General features: G+C 43.1%; 1 protein-coding gene across 1 annotated transcript in view; it reads left to right on the forward strand.

Annotated features, from left to right (window-relative positions):
* Positions 1-15,395, forward strand: part of slc2a9l2 (solute carrier family 2 member 9, like 2) — a 37,493-nt gene extending 22,098 nt beyond the window's left edge. Inside the window, exons 9-13 of the mRNA XM_086118420.1 lie at positions 360-470; positions 2,977-3,078; positions 4,394-4,469; positions 8,971-9,098; positions 13,709-15,395. Coding sequence (XP_085974546.1) covers positions 360-470; positions 2,977-3,078; positions 4,394-4,469; positions 8,971-9,098; positions 13,709-13,951 — 660 coding nt within the window. The 3' untranslated portion in view covers positions 13,952-15,395. The remainder of the gene's footprint in view (positions 1-359; positions 471-2,976; positions 3,079-4,393; positions 4,470-8,970; positions 9,099-13,708) is intronic.
* Positions 15,396-17,281: the final 1,886 nt, after the last annotated feature.

Here is a 17,281-nt window from a genome sequence, read left to right on the forward strand (position 1 = left end):
CGCTTGACGTCACACTCATTACACTTTTATATATGTCTTGGAATCAATACATTTAAACAAAATGTGTACCAGATGAACGACCAAATTCTCAGTTATACATATGCTCAGGTGTAAGCAATCAAATGGAGACCACAAACATATGACATGAATGCGCCATCTTGTCAAGGGTTTTCTGAGGTACTGTTTTATGTGGAAAGAAAACGGCTCATGTTTGATAATTTTCCGTTTTGGGCTAATTGGCCAACAGCTTGTGAACTGTTTACAGACCACAGGGCGAAGACATTCGTTTTATGAGCATCTTTTGTTGTCCATCGAAAGGTAAGACTGAGTTCCACTGATCGTCTATTGTCTGTTTCCAGATCTGGTACTACACTAATGGGATCCTACAAGAAGCAGGCTTTGCGAAAAATATCATCCCGTACATCACCCTCAGCACAGGAGGTATCGAGACGTTTTCCGCTATCATCTCAGTGAGTATTGCCATGTTCAAATCGTCTGATGTGTTCGCCTTTTCCTCGCTGCCTTAAACCCTCTTGAAATGACTTTTCTATGCATCATTGTCATAGGCTTTGCATTTGTAATCATTTGATTTCATATTCAAAGCGCCATTATACATATGGAATGGGGTTCACTGCGTTTGTTAAAGGTGCTTTACCCTGATGGTGATTAATAACCACAGCCTCTCCGGTAGCACACAGGAACATCAATTTAGGGCCTCTTTGTTGTTGTTTTATTTTATTTGTGTTTAGAGTGAGCTACTTGTTTATTCCTAAAACACACTTCAACCCTTAAACAAGAAAAACTCTTAAGTATGCAATCGCAAGTTTGTCTCCCTTCAATCATTAATGGGATGATTGTAATTGCCCGCAACCTCAATCTATTTTTAACGCTGATTAACAAAAAAAAAACCGAACCGCTCATTTGCATGTCCTAATTTATGCCTTTGTGCTTTAGTACAATGTGCTGTGTGGGAAAATAAATCGGAAAGCAGAGAGTCTTCTTCATTGTTTCTATCACAGTGTAATTTGGCATAACTGCAAATGTTAGAGTTTCAAGATGTTTCTCAGGTGCGCCTCTTCATCTCATTTCCACTGCCCGAGGATAATACTTAATTATGTCCGTTGCGTGCGGTTGAGGTCATGCCATGTTTGAATTTTCCATCTAATTAAAGCCAACTTTGCCCGTTGTTTGAGAAGACAACCGGCTCCAGCTCATTTCTGTATTCGGCTCACTCACAAGACCGTCTTCGACCGTTGCTTGTTGGCTGCGAATGCATTTATTTTATTTTTTGTTTTGTTATTACTCTTCGTATTTTTCATTGTCTGGGTTACAGCCCAGTTGCAGAGTTGTAATATTTCCACAAGGTGTGCTTCTTTGTAATTGTGATGACTTTTCTTGCTTCACCAGCTCTGCGATCAATGCACTATTGATTTTCTAATGCCATTTGGATGGGGGTCGCCATTTTTTGGGATTCCTTATTGTTAAAGCTTGTTTTTATCTTGGAATTGGATTCCCTTATAGCGTTTGTGTGTGGGGTGCGCTCACTTGCTTGTGTACCATAAGTTTCAAGGACCGTTTTGTGACTCATCCCATGTGTTCTCTTATTACTTAGTCCATGTTCGATAAAATTCTCCATTATCCGTCCGTCTTATCAAATGCATTTACTCCTTACTTGTTTCTCAAGTTTTGCTTGGTTACATTCTTGACTGACGTGCCTCAGTGGCTGACAGTTTGCGGCTCTTTATTCGATCCGGTGACTTTCTCTGACGAGGGAGAGAAAAATAAACGGTGACTTCTTCAAATGTGCACAACCATTAGAGTCCAGCAGAAGTCTGTGTGCAAACTTTAACGTGTCCTTTTATTGTCTTTGTGTTTAATTGTCACCAGAGTGACTGTCAAGGCCAAAGTACATTTTCACGCGCAACACCTCCCCCAAGGGTTTATCTGTGAATGGTGCCAAGATCGCGGCACATAAAGGGCCAGTGGTGCCTCGAGCTGCGGCTACTTGTCTTTAATGGCTCGTCTGCTTCTTGATGTGATGAATAATGACGAGACGTTTTAGTCCCGTCAACCGTGAGTGCGAAAGTCACAGCTTTGACCTCTGCCAAGAAGTGCAGATGAGACGTGCTCCGGGTGAAAATGCTGATTTCATTCATTGCGTTCAGTCTATTATCAGCGACTTGCATTTCTTTGTCATTTACTGTCGAAGTCGAAATGTAACTTCATAAACAGCAATATAATTAGTGGACTCTGAGCTGTTTTATTTGCACAGACCACAGTCGGAAGAAAAATTGAATCGGCTGCAGTGGCGGCTCGTAGAGAGATGTCCACTGCCTTCGGGGCAAGTGGGACGCACACGCACACGCACGCACGCACATTCATACACGAGAGCGAAATACTTCCTGTTCCTGTTCAACCTTGTCTCTGCTGAGCCGGTGGCATGCATACGATATCGAACAACAGCAATGACCTTTTCCACAGCTTCATGAAATCTGACCGCCGAGGTCAGACCGGGCGCCCTGAATATCATAACGCCCACTCTACGTGCCGCTTTGGGGGTGAGCGGGCGCAGTGGGGGTTAAATGCATCTCACGACCGCCTCAACTGCGTCCAAAAAATGTCATGGGCTTCTTTGTCAAGATTGTTTGCTATCGCCAAACATTAACGGCTGTATTTTGACATTTGAGTTATAGTGTTGCCTCAACAATATTTGCTGAAAGACATGTCGTTTGTCTGAGTGATTAAAAGGTTACGTATGTAAATATATAAAGATTTACAACAAGCAACTTTCAGTTGTTTCAATTGCTAGCCATAACGGCCCTAAAGACATTATCTTGGACAGTACAAAGACACCAGCTTGACCATGATCAGGCGCTGTGGTGTGGTCAAGATAGTATAGCTCCAATATTTGAAAGATTTATTCTATAACTCGTCGCACTAGTTTCTGATACAATGCTGTGTTCGTCCTCTTTCCAGGGCTTGGTGATAGAACGAATCGGGCGAAAACCTCTGCTCATATTTGGGTTCAGCGCCATGGCAGTGTTCTTCAGTCTACTCACAGTGTTCCTCAATTTTCAAGTGAGATTCTGCTCTAACTCAAACTCCTCATGTCGTCTTGTGCCGGTCCTCTCTTCTGTGGTATAGTAACATAGTGAATGAAAAAGAAAACGTTGTTTGAAAAGGGGACTGCAAAACTTCCAATGTGTCCACGTCATACTTTCTGGGAGAAATTATCAAGTATGACAAGTAGGTGTAAGTGTAAAAACAAAGTTGATCAACAAAAACATGTACTTGTATACAGGTAATATCACTAGACCAGAAGGAACAATTTGAAGCAGATAGCTAGCTTGTACTTATGTGTCATAAGTCAATGCCGAGTACTGATATCACTGATACATAGAATTTCAATAACCACAGTGAAAGGTAGAGGTGAACACAAACGTGACTCACCGATGTATCAAACGGCCGCAGTGTAGCGGCAACTACATACAGGGAAGATTTGCAGCATTCAATGGCAGATTATTATTAGTTTTTTTTTTCTTTAATTATCAATGGCTGCAATTGTCATCCTTCACAAGAACTCGATACTTTGAACTAAGGCCAGTATCAGCCCGATACTGATCCCAGGTATCGGTCCTCACCCATTTCTAAAGAAAACAATGATACAGAATTTTCGTTGGTCAACTTTTGTTCTGATTTCGAAACAATTAAAAGTGAAATAATCCATTCCTGCATCAACACGTCGGCATCTTAAATTCAACAAATCGCCTGAAAACAAATGTCTTGCAAGGATAAAAGTAAATGAATCACTGATTAAAAAAATCATTGGCAGATCGGCAAATGGGCTCACACATATGCGATCGTTGTGGTGTGCTTTGCATGCTTTCATTATTAGCGTCTTCTTGAATTAGCTCCTGTATGTTATCGCTGCGCAAACAGCCATTCACATCCTCACTCACAGCGTCACTGAGTGGGAACAGATTCCCCCCGCTGCGTGCACACAAGTCAGTGTACCTCAACACCATCAGCCACTCACTCCATAGCAGTGAGTGCACAAAACGAAAGACGAGTCATAAAATAATGAAGAAAGTCATGAAAGTATTGCACTTTTTACAATCTACTCTTTTATCCAGGGTTGAATTGTTAATTGTCTGAGTATCCTTTTAAGACACAAGTTCACTGGGGGCAATCGAATTAATCTTGAGGTCAAACTTGCACAGTCGTAATATTCGGACTTGTGGTCAAATATCCGCAAATAGATCACGCTTAAGTAGTAGTCGATATGATCAACGGAACGGGAAAGTGAAGGTAGACGTACTTCACTTGAAGAAGGATTGACACTTTGCTGAATTTACGCTTACAATGGCACCACCTTCCCTTTCTCTCTTCCTAGGACAGCGTGTCATGGATGCCTTACCTCAGTTATGTCTGCATCCTGGCAGTGATCGCTTCCTTCTGCTCTGGGCCAGGTATTATTTCTGTTTTATAGTCTCACCTCTTCTTATGCTTAAATGATTTGATTAAAAAAAAAATGCCGATTGTACTACAGCTTCCCTGGTTATGTGGCAGCATGAGTTGACCAAGTCTGGGTTAAAGCTCACTCAAAATGGAATGTGTGCCGGGCTCCATGTTTTCAATGTTTATACACACACACACACACATGCACACACTTGACATCCAAAGGTTTTCATGCATTGGATATGTGCTCTTCCTGGGAACAGAGAGATTGCGTCTCATGTTCTTTTCACAGTAGAGATTCACAGCACAATGGAACCAATGAAGCCCTCTACCGCTTGCGATTCTAATGTTCACACAAGGGATGATCCCGATTGTGCTTTGAGCTTTTGAACAGACGAAGGATGAGCCACAGTCGTTATGAAGTCAAGCAAACACGCAAAGATAAAACAGAAAAGATGGTTGGTTTCATCTGAACTTGTCTTTGATCCAAATTTAGTATTCCGTCCTGCGCTGCATTTGCAGCTTATTTGACATTTGTTTTTGTCACCTATTCATACATAAAATGGAGTCGACCCGGGAGATTAGAGTTTCAATACGGCTGAGATCAGCGGCTGTAAACACTTTTCTTACCTCTGTGGATAAGGCATCTCATAAATGCGCCGATTTTACATCATTAAAGCAGAGGTCAAGTAAAAAGGAATCTTTGCGATATGTGCGTTGCCTCCACTAGCTTAAACACTTTATCACCACTAATTAATATTGCATGCATGAATGGTTGATGATAAACAAACAGTATGAAAAGATTTTTCTCCTCATGACATTTCCGTTTTTGCTGCAATTTTATTTTTTATTCACGTCCAAACGTATGGCCTGAGCGGAGATTCGGCAGCCACCGAATTCAACTTTAAACCTCCCTGTAAACCTCGACATGTAGCCTACGACGATAGAAATTGCGTTAAAAAGTTTGCAAGTCGGTTTTATTCCTGTCGGTGCATTTCTACGCGGCACTTTGATGAAGTGTGTGTCATTCCTTTGTTAGTGTTCCCTCGGTGACTGCGGTTGAGGGTCCAGTTTGAGGGGGGCTAGTTAATTGGGTCCTCTCACTGCTGGGGGCTCTTTGTGAGACTCGTGGTATCGGCCCTCCCAGCTAGTCATTTGTTCAGCTGTCTCTATGGTGACAGCTGAGAAAAAAAAAGGTTGATAAATGTTTTAGGGAATGGGTTTAGCTCTTGGTGCACTATGATACAATTTATGTATCCCCCCTTTTCTGGTTGTCGTGTACGCACGGGACAACTTTTGTGTTTTTTATTTTATTTTATTTCTTTAAGTGACAGTTTTTATACCTTGACATTCTGCCTTTGATTTTGCAAGACATACTGTGCGTCTTCATGTCCAAACTGAGCAGGCCGCAATGCTTTCTGCACACTTGCAGCGTGATCTCCCTCCATATTGTGCTTACATTTTGCTGCCTTTTGGCCGCATTTGCTTTGCTCATTGAATTCAATTTTAATATTCTTTCGCTTGACGCTCCTTCTCAGTTCTAGACTTTACGGCGTTGGCATAATCACAATTATGATAATTCATTTTCTATTGCGCATTTAAGAGGTGGTTGGGTGTCATCAACGCATGTGCTAGAACACCAATGTTCTTGTCAAAATGTATGCAGATCTATTCAGAAGAATGAGTTCTCGGGTGGCCCAGTTATCTTTGTTCCCGTGCAATCCCACTCGTGAACATTTTAGAGTTGGTCATATACGCTGGGATGCATTTCCAGCATTCATATAAATATGCTTAGTTTTTCAGGGAAATCCTGGCAAGTTGCAAAAATAATGACGCAATGTTATTGCTGCCAAAGCCAACCATTTCTTTAATCAAAAGGTTCACATATTTGTTCATGTTTTGGTGAGTAAAAAATACACACGCACACACATACACAGATGTACATACATACATATAACGTCGGATACATACATGATTTATCAATAGTTTCACTAGGACTTGTTGAAGCAACGCATGGTGATATGAATCGTGTCAGCTGGGATGGTACCCGTGACCCACAGTGGGATAAGCAGTTCCGAAAAATGGATAAGTGTTCACCTGATTCGAAGCCGTCCGAGTAATCATCCACTTGCAGTTTTTCGATAAATGCAAAGCAGCTTGTGAATGTGAATGTCCTCACCGTCTTATCAGGACATTGTGTTGCCAGTTTTACCCCACATATCAGCACGTCAATGAATATCCAAGTACAAATCTTTTTATTTTACCCAATAGTGTTTGGGGATTTATTTCATATGCTGGTTATTACAAGATATCGGGCAACTGAACAGTCGTAGCTTTTGTATCACAAATAGTCGGTAAACATGAATGAAAATTTATTCATGAAATCCTTGCATCAGTAACTGTTTTCAAAGAGAAGATAAATCAGTCATATGAAGTAATCCCAGAGGTCATGAAAGGCTGTTTAACTGAGGTGAGAAAAAAAGAGAGAGACGGAACTTGAAAGCTCTTCCCTGCTGCATTTCCACAGAGACAATCATTTGGTTGTGATTACTTTTGAAGCGTTCGTAGCTGTAGTAAGACGTATGCGTTTATGAGTACAAAGGAGCCCATTATTGGTGGGGGACGGGGACCGCGGCGTGCTGCAAATAGTGAAAATCAGTACAGAATTGATGCCCATCGAAATGCACGGGTTGTTTTGTTTTGTTTCTCCAAAACAATGATCAAACATCCATCCATCCATCCATCCATTTTCTAATCCGCTTATCCTCACAAAGGTTGCGGGCATGCTGGAGCCTGTCCCAGCTGTCTACGGTCAATCACAGGGCACACACAGACGAACAACCAACCGTGCTCACACTCACACCTTGGGACATTTTCAAGTGATCCATTGACCTGTCTCGCATGTGTGATTCTGAAACTCACATAACAGTCACAGAAGGATACTGCAGCCAAAGCTGCTCAGGTATTGCTTTTACCCGTGACAAATACATACGGTTGATGTTTGTGGTACTGTATTTTCCTCACGAAAAGGCGCACCTAAAAGCCTTCCGTTTTCTGGAAAGCTCATAGCTTGCCTTAAAATCCGATGCGCCTTGTGTATGGTTATTACGGTAATATGTCAACCCCCAAAATGGCTCCTTGCTAGAGACATGCTTACAACGCAGAGTTCAAACTTAAGGCGATCGGGTTACGCAGTTGAACACGGGAATAGAGCAGCGGCGAGAGAGTTCAACGTGAACGAGTCAATGTTATAACTTGCTGTTGGTGAAGTGAACTGTGTCGCTGCTTTATTAAATATCTGATCGTCGATATATATAAATCAGGGTGTAGTGTCGTGTTGTGTTCTGTTGGCATTTCCTTGAGCAGAGCTCAATCTAGTGGATGCATTGTAGATTGCGTCTTATAAAGCGGTGCGTCTAATATATGAAAAAAATGACAAAATAGGCCATTCATTGAAGGTGCGCCTCATAATCCAGTGCGCCTTTTAGTGTGGAAAATACGGTACACATGAAAGAATTCCCTTGTTGTATTCACGTGCATGAACAAAATAAAATGAAATGCTCGGTTTCGTATATTTTACCAAGGCAGTCTTCTTTGGCTCCTGCCATTTCTATTTTCAATCACTTTATGTCATCAGGCTTTCACAAGAGATGAATTGCTATTTTGCCCCGCACTCATGCTAGCTCATTCAGACAATTTATGGGCATTTAGAGTGAAGGTCACTTCCGAGGTGTCACTTTAATTCCAATTCGAGAGTGACTGTAGGCTCTTTGTTCTCCACAAACGCTCTCCACACTACTGACCCAGACATCCGTAGGCTTATTGTCACAGGATTTTAAAATTTTTTTTATTTTTTATTTTTGGAGAGACCGTTGGCCGTATTTAACCACCGTTCTGGTTATTTGCCACCTGGAGCTTCGAGGTTGTTCTTTTTCTTAAACGGTCCAAATGCCCCATCATCAACCATATTCATTGTTTCCACTGACTGTTATGTAATATCGTTTCTAATCAGCCCCTATCTTATCAAGGCCTGCCAAGCCTCGAGGCTCTTGGAAAAACTCTGTGCCTTTAGACCCAGTGGGTCGCTTCTATTTCGAGTCTCGACTCTGCAGCTCTCCGTTTTCAACCCTTTGTCTTCTGACTGAATATTCCACCGAGAGGGTAATTTTTAGTAGTTTGCAGTAAAAGGAAGATGGCGGAAAAAAGAAAAGAAAAAGAAACCGGTGTACCCGGAGAAAACCCATGCAAGAAACGGGTTCACGAACACGGTTCAACAAAGTAAATTTGCGCCGCACATTTAAATTGATCCCCGGTGTTCTCTATTAGTTCTGCTAATGGGATGAGGACTCGAGTGTGATCATTTTGCCTTGTTTACATTCACAAGCAGTTAACCAGAGTGGGAGAGAATAGAATTGACTTGTCACTTTCCCCTTTTTACTTCAGTGCGGTCTTATAGCGGAGCTCAACTGTAGCTCGGTTGATAACCGGTGACATTCTCCTCTTCTTTGATAGGAGGCATCCCCTTTATCCTGACCGGTGAACTGTTTGAGCAGTCCTACAGGCCTGCCGCCTTCATGATTGCCGGTATTGTCAACTGGTTGTCCAACTTTGCAGTGGGTCTCTTGTTTCCTTTTATACAGGTAAGTCCAATACTTGGTGAAGAAGTATCTATTTTTAGTGTATCGGTGCTGATGAAAGAAATGATACTCTCTTAAACAGAAGTGGAATGTGTTCCTAGCATATCCTTAGTTCTTATTGGACCATTTAGCATCGACTCCTTGCAGTCATTTGGGATAGTTTTGGAAGATGCGCATTACTTTCTCTGGTGTTAAAACGGCCCATTCTTCTTGGTGAAAAGACTCCAGTTCCTGTAAATTCTTGGGCTGTTTTACATGAACTGCACGTTTCAGATCTCCGTGGATTGGCTCAGTGATAGTGAGGTCAACAGACTGTGATGGCCACATCAGATCTTTTACTTTTCCCCGCTGTAGACCCTGAATGGTCAGCCTGGTCTCGTTTTCTCATTTTCAAAGTTCACCCAGCTTTCCTCGGAGGACCTTAACAGACCTTTGGCTCAGTATCCCATAAAGTCGGTGTGCTCCTGGAGAAAATGTGCATGGGTCTCTTAAAACACTCATAGGCGCACGCATACGATCAGGGTGGAAATCAGTTTCTCCTTCCACCTTCCGAGGACTGTGCGCCTCCGGTACGTTCATTTGAAAGAGCACGAAAGGTGCCGCTTCGATTGCACACCAATCTAGTTGGCTGTGTTCACGCCCACAACGGCGCAAAATGCTGAAATGCATTCATTTGCCGGTAAACCGCCCGAGCTGATGAAAATACCAAAGCAAAGTCCAGCTCCCCCTATAAATATTTAGACAGCGCCTCATGCCAGACTTGCACTGGTCATGAAAATCAAGCCATTGCGTAATTCTTTTTGTTTTATGCTTTGTAGATTTGTTCCATTATATCCCAAACTGCTGCTTGTTGTGTCGTGAGTTGAATTGAGTTTACTGCCACCATACAGTGCTTGCCTCTCAAGTCAAAAACAAAAATTGTCCCAACAAAGGCTCACGTCATATCCCGAGAGGCATCACTATACAGGCATAGTGCGTATGAATGGAGTGCTGCACTTAGGCAGGGAAAGCAGCCTAATAATTCCTGTGCCTTCATTTTGATGTTTGCTTGTTGTTGTTCAAGAGGATTGAATTTCTGAGATGCAACGATTCAAATCATGACAACTAGAAGGAGGAGTGCCTTCACAAAAATCAATTCCACTTTATTTTCAGTCTGAGTGGAAGTTGTGCAAAGTGAAAGTCAGGTCTTGTCTGCATTTGTCTTCTGTTGCAGTCGCAGAACCTAAATTTAGCCTTCAAGTCAGACGTAGCAGCGTGTCATCCTTTGACTCATAAATCAAGCGCCTAACACTCTCCAGTAAAACCAGTGAACACACGCGGCAATTCTTTCCTTCATATGCATCACTTGCCTTAAAATAGCAAAAGGCACTTTAAAAATGGGTGTCAGGCGAATGAGGTTTGGCCACTACTTTGGCTCCTGAAAAAAAAAATTGATTTGCCTCAATTAATTCTTGGTTCATAATTCATCTGTGTCTTGCCAAACATTTCCTCCACCAATTGCGCATCATTTGGCTCCAGGTGAGCCAAAGGGACAGCTTTACCTTTCAAAATGCATCGTGCTTATTCTCTCAGCAGTACCCGAGAGTCTCTTCTGGCATCCAGACTTGCACGTGGCCCCCCGTGGCGTCACTGTGATCGCACCGTAATTGCCAGTCCATATGTTACACTTTGCATCACAAGCTTCCAGTCAGCACACTTTCATGTCTGTGTTAGTCGCCGATAGGTGGACCACAGAGAAGCAACGTCATGTGATGATAACAATGCAGGACTCTTCATTTTGATGGATGCTTGCTGGAATGTTGACAACTGACATCAAGTGGAAAAAAGGAATACGGTGGAGATGCGTGTGCAATTACAGAATAAATACATCAACGCAGTTAATTGCACCAAGGGACAAGCGTGAGAGAAAACGTGCCCGAGGTTTCGGCGTGAGGGAGCGGTACAGGTCGATTACAGTTTGTCAAATTTTGCATTGTCAGACACACAGGTCGCATCTGAAAAGAAGTCTGACCTCTGATGTGACACTTGCACCTCCCTTCATCAGCACATTTTTTTTCCATCTCTATAAAAGTAAAGGGCTCAACTTGCCCTTGACCGGAAACCGATAAAGTGTCTGCTAATGTCTTTGAATTCTCGACAGACCACGACAAGCATTATTATACTGGAAAGTTGCATTACCAAAATAGCCAAAGGTTAACAGGGAATCTCCTTGCAAAAGAGGCTAAGATCAACCCTAAAACCTTTCTCTTTGGATCTGGAGCATTGCTAAGTAATTTATGGACAGTACCTCCATCCTTCCATCCATTTTCCGAACCGCTTTATCCTCACAAAGGTTGCGGGGGGGGGGGGGTGCTGGAGCCTATCCCAGCTGTCTTCGGGCAGTAGGCGGGGGACACCCTGAACCGGTTGCCAGCCAATCAATCGCAAGGCACACAGAGACGAACAACCGTCTGCGTTCACACTCACACCTTGGGACAATTTAGTGTTCAATCAGACTGCCATGCATGTTTTTGGAATGTGGGAGGAAACCCGAGTACCCGGAGAAAACCCACGCAGGCACGGGGGAAAACATTTGAATTCAACACGGGACGGCCAGAGCCAGAATCGAACCCTGCACTTCTACACTGTGAGGTCGACGTGCTAACCAGTCGTCCTATAACTATGGTTGTCCATTTCAATGAGCCATTTTTTTTTTTTTAAGCAAACAAAACGTGCAGCCGGTTGCCATTTTTACACTGTATGTATGTAGACTGAAAAATTGTGTCGAATTTTCTCCCTTTCATTTCCTCAAGTGGTTTCACAAAATGAGATCCTCTGGATCTGGACTTTTTTTAAGTAGGCCACTACTCTGCCTGAAAACAAATCATTTCGAGCCCAGATGCTTTTATATCATGCAACTACTTGATGAAAGAAAATAAAAACCAACACACCTCTTCAGAGAGAACATGCACAGAGGCCAACAAGACAACGTCCCAGTGCTCATGTTCTCGTGCTACAAAAAAACAACAGATCCCAATTGGCTGTGCTCACATCACTGTTATTACAAAGCTGCCAGATGTGCGTGCCAGCAGCTTGCAGGTCAGGGTGAGGAAAAAAAAAAAGAGTGTAATGAGAGTCCACATGGCTCCCGAAACAATGTTTGGATTGTCTTGTGAATACACACATTGATCGGCATCCCTTCTGGTGAGTTATTTTCTGGAGATTAGCTCCATGTGTACAGAACACGGGGTCCCAGTTCATCCATCCGATATCCATGGATCATCGGTCTTTGTATTTAACGTATGAACTGCACACGTTTAATTTGCAGATCCCGGAATGAACTCAATTAAATGACCGAGTCACAATTACAATGTGAGCTATGAACAAGCGCAATTAGTCTGTTGCACGAGTGCGGAATCATTAGAACCCTCATACTCAATATGGCTATTTGCGTCCGCGTCCCTTATGATTGTGCTGCGTGAGCTATGATCCATAACTGTACTTCACAGCGACTGTGTGTCTCCCAATTATCCGGCTGTGAGGATGTGACAGAAACGCAATAATCCATAAAAACTCCTAAACAGCCCAGTGCGATATTTGCGGTGATGCCGCTGTCATCTGTTCAACGCTTCGGTCTTTTTCCCCCACCGCAGGCGCTGTCCTTCAATAGGCTTCCACTGGGATGCAGCAAACCTATAAAACCCCTCTCACGTGCATTTAATCCCCTGCAGTGACAGCCTACACCCTCGGCCACAGATTATGACTAAGTGCTGCCCCAGAAACCAAATAGTTGGACTGCCCGCTATGGGCATGTGGAGGACTAAATACATTTTCACAGACCACCTCACCTTCTTTGTGTTCTCTGTTCTATCTGTCTGGTTTCTTCTCTGCCATTCTACGGGCTGTCCCCTTTGGACGGACGGCTCTTTGCGTTCATACACAGATGGGTCTGTAGCTCATTGTTTGCGTGCGCGTCGGCGCGACCCCGGATGAGCTTCCGCTGCACTCGCTCGTCTGTATCCGATATGGTGACAGGGTTAAACACAGACGGCGTGGGGGCAAGGGTGTCCTGTTTGAAGATAACTCATCGCCCACAACAGCTGGGAGAGAGAGGCAGCGTTTTGCTTTTGTTTTTTTGGTTGTTGTTGTTTTTTTTCATTAACTTTGCAGATGAGCATTACATCATAAAGACCGCATGAAAAGTGGGTCAGGCCCTTTGCACAGTGTTGTTTTTTTCGGCGCTCTTATGAAATTCGCTCAACATGGGGAAATCTGTGTCAGCCGGAGTGATATAACAGCTCCAACGGTAAGTTGTTCTTCTGTTCGGCCACGCGTGGCTATTTTGGACTGGCCATTAGTTTGAGCAGGTGCGTGCATCGTGCTGCAATTATGTTGTGTCCTTCACTCTGGCGCTCAGGGTCAGGCTAGCACGCACAAGCAACTCTTAAGAGTTCATCATAAATTCTCCCTGTGAGTAATCAGTGCGTAAAGGATGGATTTAAATTGTGAAAGGGTCAAGTCTGTTAACTAATTAGATGGCTGTAACCCGTAAATACCCGTCTGTGATTGTTTGATCGGCAATGGGAAAAATGTGATGGCGTTTGTCCTGCGCTTTCTTTTCTGTTTTTGTGTAGGAGGCCCTGGAGACATTTGCCTTCCTGGTGTTTGTGGGTTTCTGTGTGGTGGCGGCAATCTACCTCTTTATCATCCTCCCTGAAACCAAAAAGAAAACGTTCATGGACATAAGCCAGAGTTTTGCCAAGATCAACAAAGTCCCGGTTTCCTCGACGAGCCATGAAATGAAGCTCGTTCTGTGTACCGGGCAGGATCAGAACGAGAAAGTGCAAAATGGCTTTAAGATGGAGAGTTCCTTTTAAATCTAAATCATGTTTTGAGGCAGCATTAAGATTCACAATAACATTGTTTTTATTGTTGGGGTTTTCATGCATTTAATCTTGGAAGAAAGAAATGTGCCACGCTAAATGAAATGTATTATAGACTTGGTACACTTTTTCTGAGCTTTAACGAAAGAATACTTTCTTGCCATTCTGTCCGAGTTTTTGTACTAGTTCAGTGACTACTGTGTGTAATAGTATCAAACCACCACCGATTATCAAGGTTTATGCCGCCCTAAATTAAAGGCATTTATATTTACCAAAATGATCTTTCTGTTTCTGTCATGGATATGTAAGAGCCCCTTCATTGAAATGACATATATAATACTACAATGTCAAACTATGAATTCCAAAATAGACTTTTATACTGAACAATGAAATCAAAAATTTGAATTTGTAAAATAGCAAAACATGCACAACATCTTATTTATGCTACAATTATTTTTTTTTTTTATTCATTGACTTTTTTTGTTGTTGTTATTTTGTTTTTTGCAGTCCTACACAGAAAAAAAATTGTGTTCGTATCCATCCATTTTCTGTAGTACACACTTAGACCAACAACCTGTTTATTCATACATTCAAATCTTTGGCTAATTGAACGCGCGTGCGCGCTAGCCAGGACGCTACCTCACTACCTCGCCTAACAGATTGAACGCTATTGTTGTTTCTGACTTCCTTCCCGGATAATAAGTGATTTAACATTCTAATTTCATACTCTTATTTAGAATGTTAAAAGGAAAGTTCACACAAAATGAGACTTTCCACATGAAGGCGCTGAAAGATGTAGAGCAGTCAATAAGGGGGAAATAGATGGTTGCCCAAGGCAATGAATTACAGTTTAGCATTAAAAATATTTTTGTTTAAGGAGCTTTGACATAATGGTTTACATATAGCTAGCTAGCTGTGTCATGAGTTTTGGTTGGTGGTCATCTGGTGTGTGATGCTGAAAAATATGAATGAGGGCAGTAAAAAATAAAAATAAAATAGAGAGAGAGTGTGTGTGTTCTTACAGGCACCGTTGCGGTGCTTCTAAATGCCAAAAGGTGATTTCGCCACCTGGTGTGAGCTGATCGGGGAAGTGATTTGGTTGGAATCAGACAAGCGTGGAATTGGGAAGCGAATACAGGTTGCCCTCGGTAGGATCGGATGGCTTCAGTATTTATGAACGTACTCGCTGTGAGTTTAAAACAAATCTCCACACGCACACAGACGGCCTTGTGTGTGCGCAGTCGAAAGGATTTTAAACGCTGCTCCTTTTATTTGTTCATTTGTTCATTTTGCTCCTTCTTCCCGATGAGCCGCTTCAATCCCGGCCTGCCCTCGTGTTTTAGTTCCGTTCTCACTTGTCGTTGATCATGATCATTCTTTTATTGCTAATTATTTCGTGTCGTTTTGCTTACCCAATTTTTATTTTGTCAACTAAATAAATGTATTTTCTGTTTCTTGCTTGCCTGGAGTTGTGATTTACGGTTCTTGCTCATACAGCAGATGCCTGTTCCATTGAAATAGGACGTCAATTTGAAAACAAACAAGCAGGCTTTCCAACAGTAGAGAATTTTACTACATGAATCATAATTTCAACAAAAAAATAATTTACAGGGAAAATGCGAATGCAAAATGCGAATTAAAAGAAATAATGAGTGATTTCATCATTTGGGGATTACAACACGTTTGGTGACTGGGATGCCGCTGAGGAAACAGCATTAAGAGTTAACGCTGTAAAATCAATTTTGCAGACGAGAAGGATGAAATGAACACGAAGAAAACAACATCGGCGATGAAAATGCGAGACACTTCCTCGCACAAGAATTGATCAAAACAAACTCAATCCTTGACCGGTTTGAATCTTAGCCTGCAACCATTTTAGGCCACCGTCCAGTCAATTAAAACCGGCAGAGATTACAGCGTTGCCAGCCTGACAGCTTGTGCCACATATTAATACACTGATTATTTTCGTTGCCAGGCGACCGTGCCTAAAAACGGGATAATGCCCTTCAAGGTGGCAACCCCCCTCGGAGGGGCGGTTCTGGATCAATTTCACTGAGGGGGCCGCTGGGGCCAGGGGTTTTGATGGGGGGCACATTCAACCCAGGGCTAAAAAGACAGATTTGAAATCTTATTTGACTTTTTATTTCTTCAGACTTTGAAATTGTAGTCATAACATTACAGTGATGAGAAAAAACAGTATTAGGAGGGCTAAAATGTCTGCAAGCGTAACAATACGCCGTGTCGATCTGTTGAGAATATTCAAGCCAGGGGATGATATGGTACCAGCCCGCCGGGGACAAACATTGCAAATACACTGAAGCTAGATGTTTTACATGCATATAATTATCCAAATTTTAAAAGGCAATGTCTTATATATTCATCCATCCATTTTCCGAACCGCTTGATCCTCACTAGGGTCGCGGGGGGTGCTGGAGCCTATCCCAGCCGTCTTCGGGCAGTAGGCGGGGGACACCCTGAATCAGTAGCCAGCCAATCGCAGGGCACACAGAGACGAACAACCATCCACGCCCACACTCACACCTAGGGACAATTTAGAGCGTCCAATCAACCTGCCATGCATGTTTTTGGAATGTGGGAGGAAACCGGAGCACCCGGAGAAAACCCACGCAGGCCCGGGGAGAACATGCAAACTCCACACAGGGAGGCCGGAGCTGGAATCGAACCCGGTACCTCTGCACTGTGAAGCCGACGTGCTAACCAGTCTTATATATTCATCCATCCATCCATTTTCCGAACCGCTTGATCCTCACTAGGGTCGCGGGGGGTGCTGGAGCCTATCCCAGCCGTCTCCGGGCAGTAGGCGGGGGACACCCTGAATCAGTAGCCAGCCAATCGCAGGGCACACAGAGACGAACAACCATCCACGCCCACACTCACACCTAGGAACAATTTAGAGCGTCCAATCAGCCTGACATGCATGTTTTTGGAATGTGGGAGGAAAACGGAGCACCCGGAGAAAACCCACGCAGGCCTGGGGAGAACATGCAAACTCCACACAGGGAGGCCGGAGCTGGAATCGAACCCGGTACCTCTGCACTGTGAAGCCGACGTGCTAACCAGTCTTATATATTGATCCTGTTAAATAAAAATTAAAATAAAAAGGGAGACTAAAAAAGTTACACACAGACACACACACAAACACGCGCACAAATAAAAAGGGAGACTAAAAAAGTTACACACAGACACACACACGCGCACACACACGCACACACACAAACGCGCACACACACACACACATGCACACACACGCACACGCGCGCGCACACACACGCAAATAGCACTCGTGTCGTGGTAATATCCTTC

Source organism: Hippocampus guttulatus, chromosome 8, assembly GCF_054856545.1.
Source record: "Hippocampus guttulatus isolate MCC_2025c chromosome 8, RoL_Hgut_1.0, whole genome shotgun sequence".
NCBI lineage: Eukaryota > Metazoa > Chordata > Actinopteri > Syngnathiformes > Syngnathidae > Hippocampus > Hippocampus guttulatus.